We start from the raw sequence: 20,375 nt of genomic DNA on the forward strand, positions 1-20,375 counted from the left end.
GGGGAGGCTGTGCCCTCCACGCCCGCGCTGGCGGAGGGCAGAGGGGCGCTCCTGGGAGCGTGCAGGAGGCCGAGAACAGGCCTCCTTTGTGCCTAAGCCGCTGACTTTTCCTGGCAATCATGTAAACGTCGCCAGCCTTCCCCTTCCTGTCCTGCCTGTACTGCTCAAAGGCAGGGGACCATGTGTACCAAAGCTTCCGAAGCAGCAAGCAAAGCAGTTCCAAGGCAACAACAGCATTTTTTCCTTTTTTCCATACCTGCTAGCGCGCTGACCAAGAAATAGGCCGTAGAGAAGAGCTTCTGGCTGCCGACCCCGTCTTCCAGGCAAGGACACCCGCCCTGCACCCTGTACCCCACCAGCCGCAGGAAGGCTGTGAGGTCCTGCCGGTGCGGGGGCTTCAGCTCCCCCAACATCGCCAGCGGGGGTGACAGGCTGTGGACCAAGTCGTCACACTGCAGGGGAGGAGACAAGAGACAGACGCGATGAAGCTAGAGGCCAAGCTGGGCACAACCTGGGCGTCTGCCCCACGACAGGCAGCCCCTTGTCCATCACCATCTCCCAACTAAAGCAAGATCCGCAGCTTTTTTCTGTGTTTTGAAATTCCTAATCCACCAGGTTAGATTTCCCCCTAAGGAGACAGTAAACTGAGCCTCGCCCAGGGACTATTCTTTCCCAGTGAGAGAAGGGGCATGCAGGAACTAGTGGGTGGAACCTTCCAGGGCAGGGTGTGTCAGGTTGTACCAGGAAGAGGTGATGACACGCAGACTGAGGAGGGGAACCCAAAGGCATCATCCTATCATGGTCCTGAGATCTAGACTGGGCACCCCAGCCCCAGCCACATTCCCAGCTGGGCCCGGGGCAGCCTCATCCATCCTCACGGGTCCTGCTGGAAGCTGGGTGGCCCTGCTGAGAGCTGGGTGGCCCTGGCCACCCTGGCATCAACCAGCCACTTCTGCTCCATCGTGGCCTCCATGTCCAGATCCATTCGGATGAGAGCCCACAGCCCCCTCCCTCAGGCAACTTGCTTCTCCAGCACCTGACAGGGCAGCTGAGCTCTCTCCAGAGGGTGCTGGCCTGACCTTTCCCTCTTGGAAAGAGCTGTTTTAGGAAGTAGAAGTCAGTGGCCTTTTTGAAACATTTGTGTTCTCCCTGGGGCTAGCATGCCCTCCCAGGAGCTCTGCATCCTCCAGAATGTCCTGGGCTGTGGGACTATTCCAACAACTACAGGTTCCATCACTGGTCATGAAGCTCTTTGGCACAATGCAATTTCAAGAAGGAAAAATAATATGAATGATCTCCTGGGAACCATAAAGCATTAAATCAGAAAATCAGAGTTCAAACTCTCTGCGTAACAGAAAAAAAAGACAGAAAAAAACCACAAAACCAACCATAGTAAAAATCAGGTTTATAGCACCCAGCCTGCTTCAGGGAAGGCAAGCACCAAGTCTGGGTGGCTGGAGGTTGGCAGCTGGCATGTCCCTCACCATTTGTAAAATTTATAGTTAAGGAACTCAACCTCTCCCGAAGATCCTTCTTCTGCAAAATAGAAAACACAGAAGCCTGCTTTTCAATCTGTTCTAAATAGAACAGGTTGACCTGTTGGACTGTAACACATAGATAGCCTCCTTGTAGTGGGTTAAATAACAGCCCCCAAATATGTCCCCCTGGAACTTCAGAATGTGACTTTATTTGGAATAAGGATCTTTGAAGAGGTAATTAAGGTGAGGATCTCAAGATGAGATTCTCCTAGGGTGGAGTGGGCCCTACATCCAATGGCGGCATCTCTTAAGAGACAGAAACAGAGACACCACACAAAAACAGAGAAGACCATCTGAAGACAGAGGAGAGACTGGAATGATGCAGCCACAAGCCCAGGGATGCCAGGAGCCACCAGAAGCTGGAGGAGGCAAGGAAGGGGGGCCTTTGGGGGAAGCACAGCCTGGCTGACACCTTGACTTCAGACTTCTGGCCTCCAGAACCATAAGAATAAATTTCTGTTGTCTTAAGCCACAAAGTTTAGGTCATTTGCTACAGCAGCACTAAGGAACCTTGGGTTCCTGACATCAGCTACTTTCTGCAGTTAGAAAACTGAGCTGCTGGGAGTAAGAAAAAAAGAAGCTTTAGGGTTCAAAGGAGGTGGGGAAGTTTGAAACGCTATTGTATTCCAGCTCAAAGCCTTGTCCCCAGAGCTGTAGCCTGTCCTCATCTCCGGAAAACCCAGGTGAGGACACTGCCTCGAGGTCTTACCACTTGTTCCAGGACCGCGAGTAATTCTTCGTCAGACAGCACCGCCTGGAGGACGGTGTTCAGCGCTGTCCGGTGCTGCTCCGGCAGCTCCACAAAGGGAAAGAAATTCTTCTCCAGGAGCCGAGTTCCTGTGAAAGCAGCAGCGAACACAGTCCCGTGACTGCCACGCGTGTCTCAGAACAAGGGACAGCAGCTCTTGCATTTTATGACTAATTGTCCTCAGTTCTTTCACAGACACTCCCTGCTGCACAGTCAGTCGTGGAACTCAGAAATACAGAACATCGAGTTCAATTCCACCCTGTGTGTTTTTCAATAACCAGTAACTACTACAAGACAAAGAAAGGGGGCAGGGACAGAAAGACAGAAAAGAAAGAGGGCCACCCAGACTTCACTCTGTTTTAGATGACTCACTAAACATTAATTAAGTCTAATCGATTATTTTCTGGGAAAGTCATTTAGACTCCTCTTTAGCATGATTTCTTTTTTTTTTTTTTTTTGAGGAAGATCAGCCCTGAACTAACTACTGCCAATCCTCTTTTTGCTGAGGAAGACTGGCCCTGAGCTAACATCCATGCCCATCTTCCTCTACTTTATATGTGGGACACCTACCACAGCATGGCTTTTGCCGAGCGGTGCCATGTCCGCACCCGGGATCTGAACCGGGGAACCCCGGGCCGCTGAGAAGCAGAATGTGCAAACTTAACTACTGTGCCACCGGGCCAGCCCCTAGCATGATTTCTATAGAAGTGAATTATCAAGGCTGAATTACTAAACATCTGTCAGTCTTTTACAATGCTTCAGAGCCATGCAAATTCCAAAATACATTATTTTTCATGTCCTTTCTTCTAATACATTGCAGATTTTATATCCTTTAACATTTAATGCATGCTTTTCAGAGAGACTGGCACCCTATTTTCGTGGCGGGTGCAGCTGTTGCATTTTCCCATTCACACTTCTTCGGTGGTCCCGGAGAACCGGCATGCAGGCCCACCCGCTGGGTTGCTCACATCCTCTGCAGGATTCTTGAGCCTCTCCCCTTAGAATCTTCCTTTTCTTCTTTTTAAGATAGTCAAAAGTTTCTAGTAAATTAAGCCCAGGGGGATTTAAAAGCAAGATTTGATAAACCAAAGCTTTCATATGCAAGGATGCATACTAATACATAAATGCATCACCTCTGCTGATGGTAAATTCCAGCACATGGTTGTAGAGGAGCTCCATGGAGAGGGACATGTCACATCAGTATCTGACATATTCAGAAACTGCCCTATAAACACTACTAGGTCTTTACCACTCCAGCCTGGAGAGAAGAACTGTCCTGGTTGGTGTAGGGTCCAAGGGCACAAAGGCCAGGCTAGCCCCCTACCCAACTCCTGCCTAACACGCCCAGCCTCCCTGCTCCACCCCGGGCTCACCAGAACAGACAACTTACAGGGTGGACTGTTGGGAAAGGAAATTATAAGAAAGCCGTAGCCCATAGACTGTCTTGTCACTTCCCTGTAGCACAGTTCAAGGCTGCAGGACCACTGCTGCTGTGGTTCTAACCCATGACATCGACAGTGCTTAAGTGGCAGCTGAAAATCACACCCAGTTATTAATCTCAAGGAAGCAGAGGAGGGGCCTGCAGCCCTGCAGTAGATGGGAAAGCCTTATCCTAAGACTGCTCCTTGTGGACCGGCCTGGTGGCGCAGCAGTTAAGTTTGCACATTCTGCTCCAGTAGCACAGGGTTCGCCAGTTCAGATCCTGGGTGCAGACCTACACACTACTTGTCAAGCTGTGCTGTGGCAGGCGTCCCACATGCAAAGTAGAGGAAGATGGGCTCGGATGTTAGCTCAGGGCCAGTCTTGCTCAGCAAAAAGAGGAGGATTGGTGGCAGATGTTAGCTCAGGGCTAATCTTCCTCAAAAAAAAAAAAAAGCTTGGGCCTTCACTGCCATTTCTTCCAACTCTGATATTTTTGCAACAGAAACAAAAGCATCTTCTGTTTGGGACTCACTGAAGCCTCATAGATGAGTCTCTTCTTACCCTCCGCACCAGAGCATCTTCTGAACTGCTCCTGGCTCTTTTTACTAAGCTCTTACCTAACTGTGTCTCCTTGTCCTGGCCCTTCTCCTCGTCTACTGTATACTTCACTCCCCCTCCTCCCCCACCCCCCCAAAAAACCAACTTCTTAAAACACAAAATGCTGTGGGGAGCAAAAGGAATTGCTGCAGGCAAATCACAGGTCCTCCCCTCCTCCTCGCTGGATGCTGTGGCACCAGACGCCTTATGTCATGTGGATGAAGAGCCTCCAAGAGAGCATTTTGCAATGCTGACAAAGCGTTGCTTGTCTTGGCAATGAAGCCCGGACTATAATGAAACAGATGCAGAACCCGGGTTCTCTCTCCTTGCTGCTGACGAGCTATTCTTAGGAGTCAGCAAGGCTTCTGCGGTTAAAAAGGAAAAAGTAAATGCCAGGCCCCTGATGCTTTCACTCCCGAGTCTCCCAGTCTCCCACCCCTTCCTCAAACACCACACCCAGGACCTGAGGTTCCCGAGATCCAACACAGGTGAATCCCGATGAGTAGACTAGGACTGACTCAGAGGCACCGTCCTCTCTTTCTCAGACATTTTCCATGAAGTCACTAAGGACTCACTGCTCCTAAAGGCCACATTAGCTCTTGGGCTACAGTGCTCAACTAGCCATCAGCTCACTGTGCCCCACCCTGCTGGCAATACCTTGTTTTAAAACACTCAATGGCCCATCTGGGGTAGGCAGCCCCTGCCCAGCATCTGGCACATCCCAGAACGGAAAGTCTTGTAAGGCCCCGGCGTCCGGGAAGACAATGTCGCTCCTCCTCTGGTGCTCAAAGCCACCATGCTTCCCTCGTAGGAGACAGAATTCTGTAATGCGGGAAAAAGGACAAGTCAGGCACAAGTTGGACCTGGCTTTACCTAACTCTGGCAGGGCACTCTTCTCCATAAACCCGCTTCCCAGACACATCATGCTGTTTGACCAAACTTCATTCACTTCCTCCAAATCCAAGAGAAATGGTGGTTCTTAACATGAAACTCTCCAGTGTGTCCTCTTTGAAGAGGCAGGAAGCAATCTTTCAAACATCAGAAGTACTTCCTCAGCCTGGTTTGAACAAACCAACTCTAAACAAACAAAGAGAACTCACCATATTTGAAACTGAGAAAACCTGAATTTGACTGAACTGATTATTGAGAATATACTTAAGTGCACAAGTGGTTATATGGTTATGTTCTTAAAGAGTCAAATTTTCTTCATTAATAAATAACTAATTAATTTTTCATTAATAAATAGAATAATACACAGTAATAAAAAAATAAACTACTGATTTCTGCAATTATATGAATGAATCTCACAAACATGTTGAGTAGACAATCCAGACACAAAAGAATATATTATGCGTGAATCTATATGAAGGCAAAACTAGTCTTTTTTCAAAAACCTTATCTTTTAGAGATATTGAAATATTTATAGACCAAACAATATAGGGCCTAGGATTTGCTTCAGAACAATTGAGCAAGGGTGGAGGGAGGCAATGAAGTTACAGAGAAAACCTGAAATGCCCTAGTTATTGAAGCTGGGTGCCAGGTACATGGGGGTTGATTACATTATCTCTACTTTCGAACATGTGTGTAATTCTCCATGATAAAAAATTTTCCAAAATAATAAAAAGAAATGTTCCTTAAATACTTTCATATTTGAGAACCCAACTAAGGAATCTAAGTTGTAGGTAAAAATGTACAGTTACTGTGTCCTTGCGGAGGAAAAACAACAAGTGAACTAATGAATTAGGGTTCTTTTTATGCTTCTATTTAATCATTTGTGTCCTTAAGCACAGGTTATGGAATAAGCATGTGGCTGAGCCTGGCATGTGAGTGACATGTGGAAGGCATGGGTGTTAGCATGTATTTTGATTTGCTTGTGGGCACTAATGACGTTCATAAAGATAGAACGGTGGTCTAAAGACAAACGAGTGATCCTTCCTTCACTCACTCAACCGACCCACACTCACTGGCGGCCCCAGCTCGCCCGCCCTTTGCACCAGGCACTGAGGTAAGTGTGAACCAGCCCCAGTAAGTAATGACTTTGCTGCCCGAGGACAGGGACCATGACCACTAACACAGCCTCAAATCCTGCTGGGAGTCCTGTGGGGCCCCCACGGGTACTTTTGGAGCCTATGGCACCAGCACCACATCTGCCTTTATACGTACCCAGATGCCCAAAGCCACTGCCAGTTCCTTCGTTCTTTTCAGTGTCAGGCCCTGTGTCAGGAGCCAGAGATACAAAACGACTACAACGCAGGCCTTGACAATAAGTGTGGTACCAGTGGGGAAAGGGGTAACCTGGGGTGGTGCTGGAGGAGGTGGGTGAGTCACTGAAGCCAGAGTGGGGCTTATGGAGAAAGAACCAGAAAATGTTTCTTGTAGGAAGCAGTGTCTAAGCAGCCTCCTAAAGGCTCACCAGGCAAAGACGCAGACAGGCCCCTCCAGACAGAGGAGCACCAGCCACGGGGGCTCGGGGACAAGAGCGGAGCGTTCCCAGACGGTGGGAACTTTGACCAGATGGCTGCGGCGGGAAGCGCTGGAGATGAGAAGAAAGGCTGCACACATGCGGGGGCTAGACCACAATGCCCTGCAAGTGGCAGACTATCTCGGGACAAAGGGGGCCTTGGAAGGCTGTGTGAGCAGGTGAGTAAAATGACCAGATCTTTGTTTCTAAATAATCACATTAGTTATACTGCTAGGATGGAACAGACGGGGGAAGACTCAGAGATGCAGAGGAGCCAATTGAGTCTCTGGCGGGAACCGGCGGGGCGACGTAGGGGGGCGACGTGGGTGTCGGGCGGTGGGCCTGGCCAGGAGCACACAGCTCGGGGCAGGGGGGATGCACGGGCTCACAGCCACCAGGTGCTTTGCCAAAAAGACGCTGGCAAACGCCCCCCTGTACAAAGCACGGGCCAAAGTTCAAGACGACAAATGATGTTTCCAAGTGGCCACGAGAGGGGAGCTGGTGGTGCAGGAAGGGGTCGTGGCTGAGAGAACCCCTCAGCAAGGATGGGCTGCACAGATGCCACCCCCAAGGGACATGGAGAGAGTCAGCCTCCTCTCCAAGTTTCAAAGGACAAATATGCTCCTTGTCAAATGTCCCCCCACCCGCAACGAGGGAGGAGAGATCAAGCAGCCTCTTAAAGGTCCTTCTGGCCCCCGCAGGTCTATGTTCATGAAGCAGATCAGAATATTCTGTGGCAAGAGCGACAGAAAACACAGATGGGGAATAAAAGCAGAACTAGTTAAAAACCAGGCAGAGAGTCACACAGAGGCTGCCCGACCACCGAGCTGCGCAGGAGGAGCAGCGGCCGGCAGTGGGACAGGACAAGGGTGAGGGGCTTCCCGGCCCTGCGGTGGGAGGCCAAGCAAGGAAGCTTGAGAACTCCCCAGGGCACCTCTTCTCAGCAGCGCTGAGAAGAGTTTATCTTCAAAGACAGCGGAAGCAAGCCAAGATAAAAGGCTTGGAATTGAAATGCAAACAGGAGAGCCACACCAGGCGAAGCTGTGCCTTTCCAACCCTGGCTGAGAAAAGAGGGGCCCCGGTGGGAGCGACACAGGCCCCGACAGAGCTGCAGGCAGGCCGGGCACTGCCATCCCCATGGAAGGGGCACCCACAGGCTGAATGGCAGCCCCAGCCTGGCCCCCAGCCACTGAAGGGTCCTCTCAGCACTGTGGGCAACCTCCGGTGTCGGCCAAGCTTTCAAAAGGCCTTACAAAAGCGACACCTTGACCGCCAATCCATCTGGACAGGATAACCAAGGCGTAGCATCCTATGCTGAAACCACAATAGCACACGTGGTAATGGCTTATCATGCACCAATAACAGAAACCTGAGGGACAACATTGCCTTAATGCAATTTGTTTGGTAGACGGAAGTCTTTCAAATAGAAAGAATAAAATAATAATGAAAATGCCTAGGATGATGCACATTTGGAACTGTGGGCCTAAAGGATGTAGGTCATGATTCTTGGTATTCCTGGTATCCATGTGTCCCTGACCTCCCTCTCTAGACCAACTTCTGAAAAGTGACACCTTCACTTTTTGTTACCTCCCTGTGAAAGGAAAGAGGGAGGCGGGGCGATGGCATTCCATGCCTCCGTGGTCCCTCCTCTGGCTCCTCACACACCCATGAGCTTGTTGACCTCCAGTGAGGACTGTCAGCGTTCTCAGTGCCTGGAGGTGGAGCTGAATGGTGTAGTAACTCAGGCGGGCCAAGTCAGGGCCAAAGGCTGACTCCAGGAAGACTTCCACATCGCTTCCCTGTCCTCGCAGAGCAGGAGACAGCAATAGACACGTGCACAGTCTTTCATGGCATGCTTTTTAGAACTTTCTCATTATGGAAAAAGTGAAACCACACAAGAACGGAGAGAGTAGTCTAATGAACCTCCACACACCATCCACCAGCCTTGAGGACTGCTCTTTCCCTCCTCCCACCACCCACACACACCCTACTCTCACCCAGATTATTTCTGAAGCAAACCGCAGACATATTACCCTTTCATCTGTGAAGCATTCACTATAAATCTCTAAAAAATAAGGTAACTCTTTTTTATAAACATAACCATGATATCATTATATATCTAAAAAAGGTTAACAATAACGTATTACGTTACATTTATTCATTCATGTCCCCAAGAAGCAGCCAGTTTTCTTGGGCTCAACACGACCTCTTCTCAGGAAGAACGTGGCAGAGGGGCCATGAGGACCTAAGGTCAGCAGAGCTGGCGAAGCCAAAGCCCTTATTTTCTTCAAGTCAGGCAATGACCTCCCAGCTCTGAACACTCTGGTGATCAGCAGAGTGAGGTCAAATACAGCACTTTTGGCTTCATACTTGGGGGAGGGAGGTGAGACGATAATGATGATGACAGTATTATTAATAGCTAAGGTGGAGTACTCAATAAATGACTGCTGTGCCAGGCCACTCACATGCCTCCTCTAATTCAACTCTCACTGCAGCCCTGGGCAAGAAGGTCTTACACCCTTCCAGAGACGGGTAAGGCTCAGCAAGATTCAACAACTTACCTGAGACCTCAAGGACATTGTCACACTGAGGTTGATACCCAGCTCATCTGAGCCCACATTCTTAATGCTGTGCTGTGTGGGTGAAACCTTGCCCCACTCTGCTGTTTGGGCATCCCTCTCCACTGCCCTCCCAATGCAGCCCACTTGTCTCACTCGTCATGGGGTGTCCCCAAACTCTTCCGATATCTCTTGCCTCTCAATCCCCAAAGCGGTAGGGGAGCCTCTACAAGTGTGTGCTTCAAAGGAAGATGGGGTGTCCCTCAGCAATGGCTCAATCACCCTAACAGCCCCGAGCAGGAGGTGGCACTCACCGAACTGGCCGTCCAGTTTCACATACAACTCGATGACGCTGTACGCGATGGTGGTGGGAGCCGGGATCTCCAGCGCCACGCTGGCATCCTTGATAATGTTCTCATCCTTCGTCACTGACACCTGTGGGCAAGAGCGCATGTTCCCACCTGTGCACTCAAATTCCCCCAGGTTTCTCTTTGCGTCCCCACTGTGCCCAGCCTAGTGCCTTGCACACAAGAAGTGCCCAGAAAATGCCCATGGAACTGAGTAGACATGAGGGGCCAGCCAGCAGAAGCGAGCATTTAATCCTTGTTGGTCTCGTGATGTGTTCACACATTCCCAGGAAAATGGCAAACCTCGTGAAACAAAAGTGAGATTCCAGAGTTTGGAATACAGTAAGGTTAGATCTACAGTGCTCAATAAAAAAGATAATAAATAAGACAAGATGACTTCCCATTTCCCTTGAGGAGGATTATGGAAACCACTTTAAAATCCTAATGAAAATCCCGAACAACATCAAAGCCTGACCGGGAGAAGCTGGCTTAGAGCAAGCACCCCCAAGCATGTCACTTCAGACTCCTGCAGATGGCACACTGTGCTCTTAGACAAAACTAGGGGAGAGGCTGGAGGGCGGAGAAGCAAGGCCGAGAGAAGGATGGTGGGGAAATGCCGAGCGGTCAGACACCAGAGCCCTGTCCTCAAACACTGTACCAATATGCCCCTTTCCCACAATGGCCTGGGGCGAGGAAGGCAAGAATCTATTTGTTGCCCAAACACTGGCGATCAGAGACCTTTTTCAGCAACTTGATCTTGGTTAGAGTGTGATGACAGCGGCCTCCCAACTCCTAGGCAGGCTGCAGGCCTTTGGCGGGGCCAGCACAGGCAGAAACTTTGGAAGAGCCAGCTGAAGGCATCTCCCCTCGGGCACCTCCCTCACGACTGCTACGCAGCCCACCCAGCCTGCCCACCCCAGGGAGAGTCCAGCTCCGGACCTATAGCCCCATCTCCTTCTAAATACAACTTTCCTGGGTCTTCTAGCAAAAGCCTGAAGTTACCCCAGAGGTAAATCTCTAGGAATAGAATATCAGGCACCGTGGCAAGCTGGAGGGGAAACAGTTTGGGGCTGATAGCCTCCTGTTCAACTGAAGTTTAGTACTGGCTCAAGGGTCAGCTTACTAAGACTGACTATAATTTAATCCAGAAGCATCTGTTTATGTATATATAGACACATGTGCTGATCTTTACTTTCCCTAACTCAATCCACAAAGGATTTGAGGCAGCTAGTCCCAAAGTAATCATTTCGAGACCCCTGGTTCCAAGGGGCTCAAGGGGTTATCTGTGCATTGGCTTGGCCAGCGCTCGCTGATCCATTTTCTTTTGGGAATGTGCCTGACCCAAGCCTGCATGGCCAATCCAAGTGTCCCATTGCCCGGACCTTGGGTCTGCTCCAAGAATGGGCTTAACCTGAGATGGTCCTGTGAGAACCAGCCCTGAAGCACTCTTTCCCCTGGGGTTGCAGCAGGTGGGATGAAAGCCTGGAGCTGCTGCACCACAAGGAGAGAGCCTGCCTAAGAGGGAATCTACCCCCAAGGAAGGCAACTCACAATGTTCTCTGAGTCCTGGATCCAGCTGTGACTGAAGCCAGATACCCCAAACGTTTTGGTTACGTGAGCCAATAAATTCCTTCTTGTTTAAGCCAATTTGAGCTGGATTTCTGTTAACTTGCTACAGAAAGAGTCCTGACAAATGAAAGACACCACTCAAAGAGGCCCCTGACCAAGGTCTCCATGGTGGGGGCCAGAGAGGCTGCTGTGGCCTCTGGCCCGGGCCTCCATGCCCTGGATGCACACACCTGCACGGTCTTGGTTTTGATCCCCACCATGCCACCGCACTTCTCCTCAGTCTGAATGTGCTCAGATATCACACACTTCTGCGTTGTCACTATCTTCTGTGTCAGGATGCACAGGACCTCGTTCTTACTCTCCAGCATCTGCTGCAGCACAGGATTTTTCAGATTTATTGTTCTGAAAACGAGAAATGGCTGTGAGTAGCCTAGTGCCTCAGGGGAGATTGATGCAGCCTGAATTTTCTCCTCTCACACAGCTGGGGGCTGAGGAGTGAACAGATGACAACCAGCATCATTTATTTCCCAGCAATGAGAGAGGGGGCAGTTCACCTGGAAAGGCATCAACCAAACCCTCCCGAGGCCCCCGCAGAGCTGCCAGGCCTCTGGACAAAGGCTGGGCACCAGAAAGAAGTGGGGGGGTGGGGGGGGGGGCTCCTGTCAACCGGCAGCACTGGATGTCAAGGAGGAAGAAAAGAAACCCAACCAGTGGGAGAGCTGCCATCCATCTGCCTTAGACCCTGGGAATTCTGCTTTGTCATTTAATCAGAGGCTGAGGGACCACAAACATCACAGCCGTGGCCCAGGAAATACAGGATTACTGTGGGGGGATGGTGACCAGTTGCTTCTCACAGAGAGGAGAGAGGAACAGGCTTAAAGTACAAGTAGCAGGGAAGACACTGGATTTGAATTATAAAGGAACTTCCTGACCTGTCTCTCCAGGAAGGATGCGTAATCTCTTAGAAGGAGTTTTACACCACTTTACAGATGGGGAAACTGAGGCCAGTCAGGCATGACCTGCCCAGGGTCACCCAGTAGAGACCTGGGGCTCCCACATGGCTACTCTGGGGAATTTCAATAACAAGCTAAATTTCCATCTGCAGGAGATGATTTCACGCTCAGAAGCAAATGATGAAATAACCTCTCTGAGACTCTGTGAGTCTATGAAGAGGACAGGAAAAGAACCAAATCAGAGTGGATGGCAGCACGAGAACAATCACAGTGCTCATCCTGGGTGGTTGAAACGGTCCAGGGTTAGTTACCTAGAGAAGCTCAGCACCATCCCTAACCACACATAGTGGAGGGTCACCCTGCCCGCCCCCCACCCCCAAGGCAGACGCAGATTCTCCAGGCTCCAGAAAGTATCCTCAGAGCTGGAGTGAGTAGCTAGAAAGATCCTGTCTCCACATAAAAAGCTGCCCAGGGTGGAAACAGCCCGGGTCCCTCAACAGATGGATAGACAAATATGGTATATGCATACAATGGGATAACATTCAACCATAAAAGGAATAAAGTTCTTGCACATACTACAACATGAACAAACCTTGAACACATTACGTAAGCAAAATAAACCAGACACAAAGGACAAATATTGGATGATTCTACTTATATGAATGTCTAGACTAGGCAAATTCATAGCGACAGAAAGTAGACTGAAGGTTACCAGGGGCTGGGGAGAGGAAGAATGGGGAGGTCTTGCTTGACAGCTATAGTTTCTGTTTGGGATGACAATAAAGTTCTAGAAAGGGATACTGTTGACGGCTGCGCAACAGTGCTAATGTACTTAATGCCATTAAATTGTATACTTAAAAACAGTTAAAATGGCAAATTTTATGTTATATATATTTTATCACAATAAAAAAAGTAAAGACCAAAAACTGTTCAAGCTCAGTGGTGGTCAAAGAAATGCAAATTATAACAATGTTTCACACATATTAAATAAGCAATAAAAATAAATGGATAGCATCAACAAAAAGGCTGCCCAGGGCTCCGCTTTCAAGAAGGCATATAAAGCAGAGGCTTGGAGCCTGCCTGGCTGGGGTTCAAATGCCAGCTCTGCCCCTCCAGCGGGGTGCCCTTGAGTGAAATTACTCCGCCTCTGCGCCTCCGCACTCACTCACTCAGAAACCTTCAAAGGTTAAGTCACATTTCAACCTCCCACCCAGGCTGTGAGGTCTCTGGATCTGGCCCCTGCCCCCAGCTGACCCCACCTTCCCGCTTTCTCTCTGCGCCTTAAACACACCAGGCACATGCCCACCCCAAGGCCTTGGCACCATGTCCCCCTGACCCCCACATCTCACTGATGCTAGAAACTTCCTCAGGGAGGCAGGCGTTCCCTCCTCACCTGTGTAGACCGCCACGCCGTCACACTGTCACATACTGAGACCACTTCTCCAGAGAGCATATTTCCACACGATACCGTTCTAGGTCATTCGTTTGTTTGTTGGTTGCCCGTCTCCTCCCCGTGGACTGTAAACCCCACGGAAGCAGGGGCTGTGCCCATTTGGATTACTGCTTGTTTCAGGACAGTGCCTAGTACACAGCAAGGGCTCGTTATGTATTTTTGAAATAAATGCATAAATAAAACTTGTGGGCTTTTTCCCTCTTTATCTGTTTGCCTTAATGAATGTGTAAATGTGTGAGTATGTATGCATCTATGAGTGAAAGAGAGAAAACATATGGAAGATAGAGGATTAGCAGTGTGGTTTAGAGAATCATACAAATCTTCCTAGGAGACGGTGTTTGGTCCTCGAGCCACAGACTTTGAGGATGAGAGCCAGCATATCTGCCAGGCAGAACGAGTATCAGAACCAGCCCTTTCTAATCTTCTCCTCCCATTGTACACAATTCCATCTTCTAGCAGATTCTTGAAAATCGACTCCCTATTACAGTGTAGGTATTGGCTCCTCCCCATTTGAACACACACATCAGAAGCAGCACCTCCCAGCCTCCAACCCCAGAACTAATGACAGAGGAATGGGTGAAGGTCGCCTCGAGCACTCTGAAGTGACTCTGGTGCACTGGAAATCACTGCGCTGCTATGTGCCTTAAACAGACCCACTAAGATGCTTGATGCTGTCTTAGCCAATGTTAAATTGTTTGAAACGAAAAAACTCAGCCTAGACTATCCAAGACTCCATTGCTGAAAACGCCCACCTCCCCCAAGATCCTCCATGTCACCCCACCCCAAACACCAGAAGGAAGAGGGAAAAAGTCAATAGCAGGAATGTAACTTCCTTCTGCCTCTGAAGGCAGGACAGTCCTGAGATGTTTGCCAGCCCAGCCAGGCACCTACGAGGCTTTGCTGCCCTCGGAAGGCCCCTGCGGGTGACCCCACCACGGGGCAAGGAACAGAAGCTTGGCCAGGGACAGGGCCCATCTCCAAAGCTAAGATTCGAGTGACCGAGGAGGAGAGAGTGACACAGCTACAACTCACGCAGGCCGGCTGAGAAACGCTCTCCTGGGCTGCAAGGGCAGGCAGACAGCATCCACCCAGAAGGCACTTACCACCCAGGTGGCTGGGATTCTGTTTCCCGGACCAGTGCTACCACCGCTTGGAAACCGAATGCTGGACAAACGTCCTCATTCTCAGTTAGGAGAGGAGACTGGGGGCAGGGAGGAAGCTAATGACCAGGGAAAATGGATCGTGCATTTGACTCTTTGCAAAGCCATCTCAGAGGGAATTCTTCCCCCATCTCCTCTCCTAGTCAACAACTCCAGGCCCCAAGCAGTGCCAGGAACCTAAACAGCTCATGGGAGCTGGACCCTGGCTCCGGCCTTCCTCAGAGCAGGAATCACTGGGCGATGGGACTCCCCCGGGCCCACCAAGTGGGGAAACCAGCCATATTTCCATGTAATTCATTTACATTTATAATCCCCTATGTTTTATTATATGTATTTAAAGAGGTCCATGGGTTCCTTTAGATTGCTAAAGGAGCTCAAGGAACAAAAAAGTTTAAAACCCAAGATTAGGGGTTTCATAAATGAGGAACAAGGAGGCCCAGAGAGGTTGAAGCCACTAACCCTTCACATAGCCCCACGCAGCCGTGGCAGAATATCCACACCTCCCTGTCATCCCAGTCCCTACCTCCTGACGGCTGCAGCCGTGGGCCTTTACAAAATTCTTCCCTGGGTTGTCCCTATTAGCTCCATCCTTCCTGGGCCCTATTATGAACCACTGAACAACACAGACAGACTGCCTTCAGAAAGAGCTGGAAGAAAACCCTTACCAGTCAGTGGTTGCCTCCTGCGCGGGCAACTAGAGGGCTGGGAGGTCAGAGGTAGGAGACTTTCCACCTTTTCACTTTTGACATTTTGACATTTAAACCATGTGAACATATCAATTATTCAAAAATAAACTGTACTTAAAAAATACCTCTGGACCATAAGCTCCTGGAGGACAGAGTACCCCACTTCTTTTATTGCTGCCTAGACCTATGCTATCCACCTGGCTGGTGGATAACGGAATAATTTATCACATAAATCCTAAAGGATTAGACTTAGACTAAAACTCCCTCCACCCCACCCCCAGCACCACTGAATCGTGAAGAAACAGAAAATCTGAACAGACCAATTGCTAGTAAGGAGATTGATTCAGAAATCGAAAACCTCCTAACAAACAAAAGTCCAGGACCAGACAGTTTCACTGGTAAAGTCTGTCAAATATTCAAAAAATAATTAATACCAATCCTTCTCAAACTCTTTCCAAAAAACAGAAAAAGAGGGAATGCTTCCAAACCCCTTTTACAAGGCCAGCATCATCCTGATACCAAAACCAGACAAGGATACCACAAGAAAAGAAAATCACAGGCCAATATCCCCAATGAACATAGATGCAAAAATCCTCAACAAAATATTAACAAACCAAATTCAACAGTGCTTTAAAAGAATCATACACCATCATCAAGTGAGAATTATTCCAGGATGCAAGGATGGTTCAACATCTGCAAATGAATCAATGTGATACACCACATTACAAAATCAAGGATAAAAATCACATGAGCATCTCAACAGGTGCAGAAAAAACATTTGACAAAATTCAACAAGCATTTATGATAAAAACTCTCAACAAAGTGGGTTTGGAGGGAACACACCTCAATGTAATAAAAGCCACATATGACAAGCCCACAGCTAACATCATACTCAACGGTAAAAATCTGAAAGCTTTTCCTCTAAGGTCAGGAACAAGACAAGGATGCCCACTCTCACCACTCTTATTCAATATAGATTTGAAGGTCCTAGCCAGAGCAATCAGGCAAGAAAAAGAAACAAAAGACATACAAATTGGAAAGGAAGAAGTAAAACTCACTATTTTCGGGTGACATGATATTATATATATAAAACCCTAAAGACTCCACGAAAAAACTGTTGGAACTCATAAACAGTGAAGTTGCAGGATAAAAAAATCAATATACAAAAAGTTGGTAACATTTCTATAGACTGACAACGAATAATCAGAAGAGAAATTAAGAAAACAATCCCACTTATAATTGCATCAAAAAGAATAAAATACCTAGGAATAAATTTAACCAAGGAGGTGAAAGACCTGTACACTGAAAACTATAAGACGTCAATGAAAGAAACTGAAGAAGACACAAATAAGCGGAAAGATAGTTCACACTCAAGGACTGGAAGAATCAACACTGTTAAAATGTCCATACTAACCAAAGCAATCCACAGATTCCATGCAATCCCTATCAAAATTCCAATGGCATTTTCCACAGAAATAGAACATACAATCCTAAAATGTCTATGAAGTGCAAAAGACCCCAAATAACCAAAGCAATATTGAAAAAGAAGAACAAAGCTGGAGGCATCAGGCTCCCTAATTTCAAACTATATTACAAAGCTATAGTAATCAAAACAGTATGGTATTGGCATAAAAACAGACACATAGAACAATGGAACAGAGTAGAGAGCCCAAAAATAAACCCTCACATATATGGTCAATTAATTTATGACAAAGGAGCCAAGAACTTACAATGGGAGAAAGGACAGTCTCTTCAATAAATGGTATTTGGAAAACTGGACAGCCACATGCAAAAGAATGAAACTGGACCACTAGCTTAAACCACACAAAAAAATTAACTCAAAATGGATTAAAGACTTGCACCAGTAAGAACTGAAATCATAAAACTCTTAGAAGAAAACATACGCAGTAAGTTCTTTGACATCAGTCTTGGCAATGATTTTTTGAATCTGACACAGATAGTAAAAGCAAAAATAAACAAGCGGGACTAGATAACACTAAAACGTTTCTGCACAGCAAAGGAAACCATCAACAAAAGGAAAAGGTAACCTACTGACTGTGAGAAAATATTTGCAAATCACAGGTTTCATAAGAGGTTAATATTCAAAATATATAAAGAACTCATATAACTCAATAGTAAAAAAACAAACAATCCAATTAAATAATGGGCAGAAGATCTGAATAGACATTTTTCCAAAGACAACATACAAATGGGCAACAGGTACATGAAAAGGTATTCATCATCACTAATCATCACGGAAATGTAAATCAAAACCACAATGAGATCTCACTTCACACCTGTTAGAACAGCTAGTATCAAAAAGACAAGAAATAGCAAGTGTTGGTGAGGATGTGGAAAAAAGGGAACCCTTGTGCACTGTTGGTGGGAATGTACACTGGTGCAGCCACTATGGAAAATAGTATGGCAGTTCCTCAAAAAATCAGAAATAGAGCTACCATATGATCCAGCAATTCTTCTTCTGCGTATTTAACAGAATAAAATGAAAACACTAACTTAAAATGATACATGCACCCTCATGTTCATTGCAGCATTATTTATAATAGCCAAGACATGGAAACAACTTAAGTGTCCATTGATGGATGAATGGATAAAGAAAATGCGGTATATACACACAATGCAATATTATTCAACCATAAAAAAAGAATGAAATCATGCCATTTGTGACAACATGGATGGACCTCGAGGGCATTACATTAAATGAAATAAGTCAGGGAAAGACAAGTACCATATGATCTCACTTATATGCGGAATGTAAAAAAAAAACAAAAAACTGAACTCATAATACAGAGAATAGATTGGTGATTGCCAGAGGCAGGGGGTAGGGGGCTGAGATGTGGGCAAAATAGGTGAAGGGATCAAAAGGCACAAACTTCTAGTTATTTTCTTTTCTTCTACTGTTACAAATGTTTCTTTTCTTCTACTATTGGCTGGGAAACCAAATCAAGATCCCTTTCTAGGGGCTGGCCCCGTGGCTGAGTGGTTAAGTTCGCAGGCTCTGCTGCAGGCGGCCCAGTGTTTCGTTGGTTCGAATCCTGGGCGCGGACATGGCACTGCTCATCAAACCACGCTGAGGCAGCGCCCCACATGCCACAACTAGAAGGACCCACAACGAAGAATATACAACTATGTACTGGGGGGCTTTGGGGAGAAAAAGGAAAAAAAAAAAGTTAAAAAAATCTTTTAAAAAAAAAAAAAGATCCCTTTCTAAGCTGGTCAAAGACCTGGCCACAATTTTCAGGGTGCTTCATGAAGTGAGCGCTCAGCCGGGGAGTGGACCCTCAAAGCAATTAAGAAAATGGCTGTACAGACACAGGACAGGAGCTGGCTGGGAGAGGAGACCAGGTTGGAGCTGCTGGGAGGCAGTAGGCAGGGATGGCGGTTGGGAAGATGGCTCAGAGCCCAGCTCGGCTGCTGAGGACCAGGCTGTGGGCCAGGGCAGCAAGCAGGAAGACAGGCTCTTCTCCAAAAGCACGTAAAAGCCCCCAGGCTCAGCCTAATAAAGCTGCCTCCTCTCCTAGGCTGAAGCTTTAATTTCCATCCTCTCTACTTCTAAGGCTTTAAAAGCCAAAACGCAACTTCACAGAGAAGAAACCCAGAGAAGACTTTTAAAACTCTAACAACATCCAAAAGAAAGAGGGAAGTAGCTTTCTTTTCCAAAGCATAAATGCAGTCCCAGCTAGGGAGGGCATGCTTTCTCATGCAGATCACCACCCAGAATTCATTCATTCAACCCCCAGATAACTGAGTCCTGTTACGTTCCAGGCACGGAGCTAGATGCTGGGGATTCCTCCGTGAACAAAACCAAGGCAGACACTGCTGCCACGATCCTCCTGTGTAACAGCCCTTGAGTAGGAGCCATCAGCTTTGACCCAGTCTGCTGTGGGGAAATTATAAATCTACAAGGGCCCCAGGAATTCCTAATTCTGGGGTGGAAAACCAGTTTCATCTTGAGTATCACCTGTGATAGATCTGTCAGCGATCACTGCCTAGCTATAGGGAAAAGGATTCTAAGACTGAGTCTAGGCCGGGAGACAGTGAGGAGCAAGAAGGCTCTGACTGATTCGCAGTGCCTTCAGGGGCCTGGGAGGCAGGTGGTCCCCATCACCTGACCTAATCCAACATCTGCGCTCTGAAACAGAGACCACGCCCCTCAGAAGTAACAGATTTGCCTGAATCACATGGTATATTAGTGGCAGAGTCAAAATCAGCACACATCTTCTAACTCTTGGACCAGTGCTCCTTCTGCCACACTACTCTAGTCCAAGTCCACCCACCCTGAATGTGCCTGATCTCCTCTACTACACTCCTTGAAAAACTGAGAGCAAGAGGCAGAGGGTGCAAACACAGCCTGAAGAAACAGTGCAGGACTGCAAGTGCCAGTTCCAACGTCTCCCCAGGAACAGAGATCGAGATGCTCAAGAGAGTCCAAAGATGGCGCCCGGCCTGCTCTTGCAAGAGTATTAAGCAAGAATTACCAACCACAGAAACGCAGATATATACCAATCCAATGATTAAGGCCTTAGTAATTTAAGTATTTCTCCCAAAGGGTTTTGATTATTGGCTAACACTATAGTGAAAGGAGAAGTGTGTGTTCACAGGCCAGCTGTACAGTGGGAAAATTAGAAAGGCTGTTTAGATTAGAGGCATGCATGCTGCTTGTAAACTTGGCTTTGCTCTTCTGACATTTCATTAAACAGCAAAGTCTGCTTCTCTTTTGATAGCCAACCTCTTCCAGTCTACAGACATGGCAAAACCCCCAGCCAAGGCCGTGACGAGAGTTCCATTTCGGTAACCACCTCCTAAAATCCTGAAATGTACATGCCATTGCTGCTTTCCTCCTGTTCACTCCTCCAGGGGTACAT

General features: G+C 47.8%; 1 protein-coding gene across 2 annotated transcripts in view; it reads right to left on the reverse strand.

The window, feature by feature from the left end:
• Positions 1-20,375, reverse strand: part of GSDME (gasdermin E) — a 63,512-nt gene that overhangs the window by 20,716 nt on the left and 22,421 nt on the right. For both annotated transcript variants that reach the window (XM_070616032.1, XM_070616031.1), the window contains exons 4-8: positions 11,471-11,642; positions 9,639-9,759; positions 4,963-5,127; positions 2,248-2,375; positions 257-452 (exon numbers count right to left, since the gene is read on the reverse strand). In XM_070616032.1, coding sequence (XP_070472133.1) covers positions 257-452; positions 2,248-2,375; positions 4,963-5,127; positions 9,639-9,759; positions 11,471-11,642 — 782 coding nt within the window. The remainder of the gene's footprint in view (positions 1-256; positions 453-2,247; positions 2,376-4,962; positions 5,128-9,638; positions 9,760-11,470; positions 11,643-20,375) is intronic.

The sequence above is a fragment of the Equus przewalskii genome, chromosome 4, assembly GCF_037783145.1.
Source record: "Equus przewalskii isolate Varuska chromosome 4, EquPr2, whole genome shotgun sequence".
In the NCBI taxonomy this organism is placed as follows: Eukaryota; Metazoa; Chordata; class Mammalia; order Perissodactyla; family Equidae; genus Equus; species Equus przewalskii.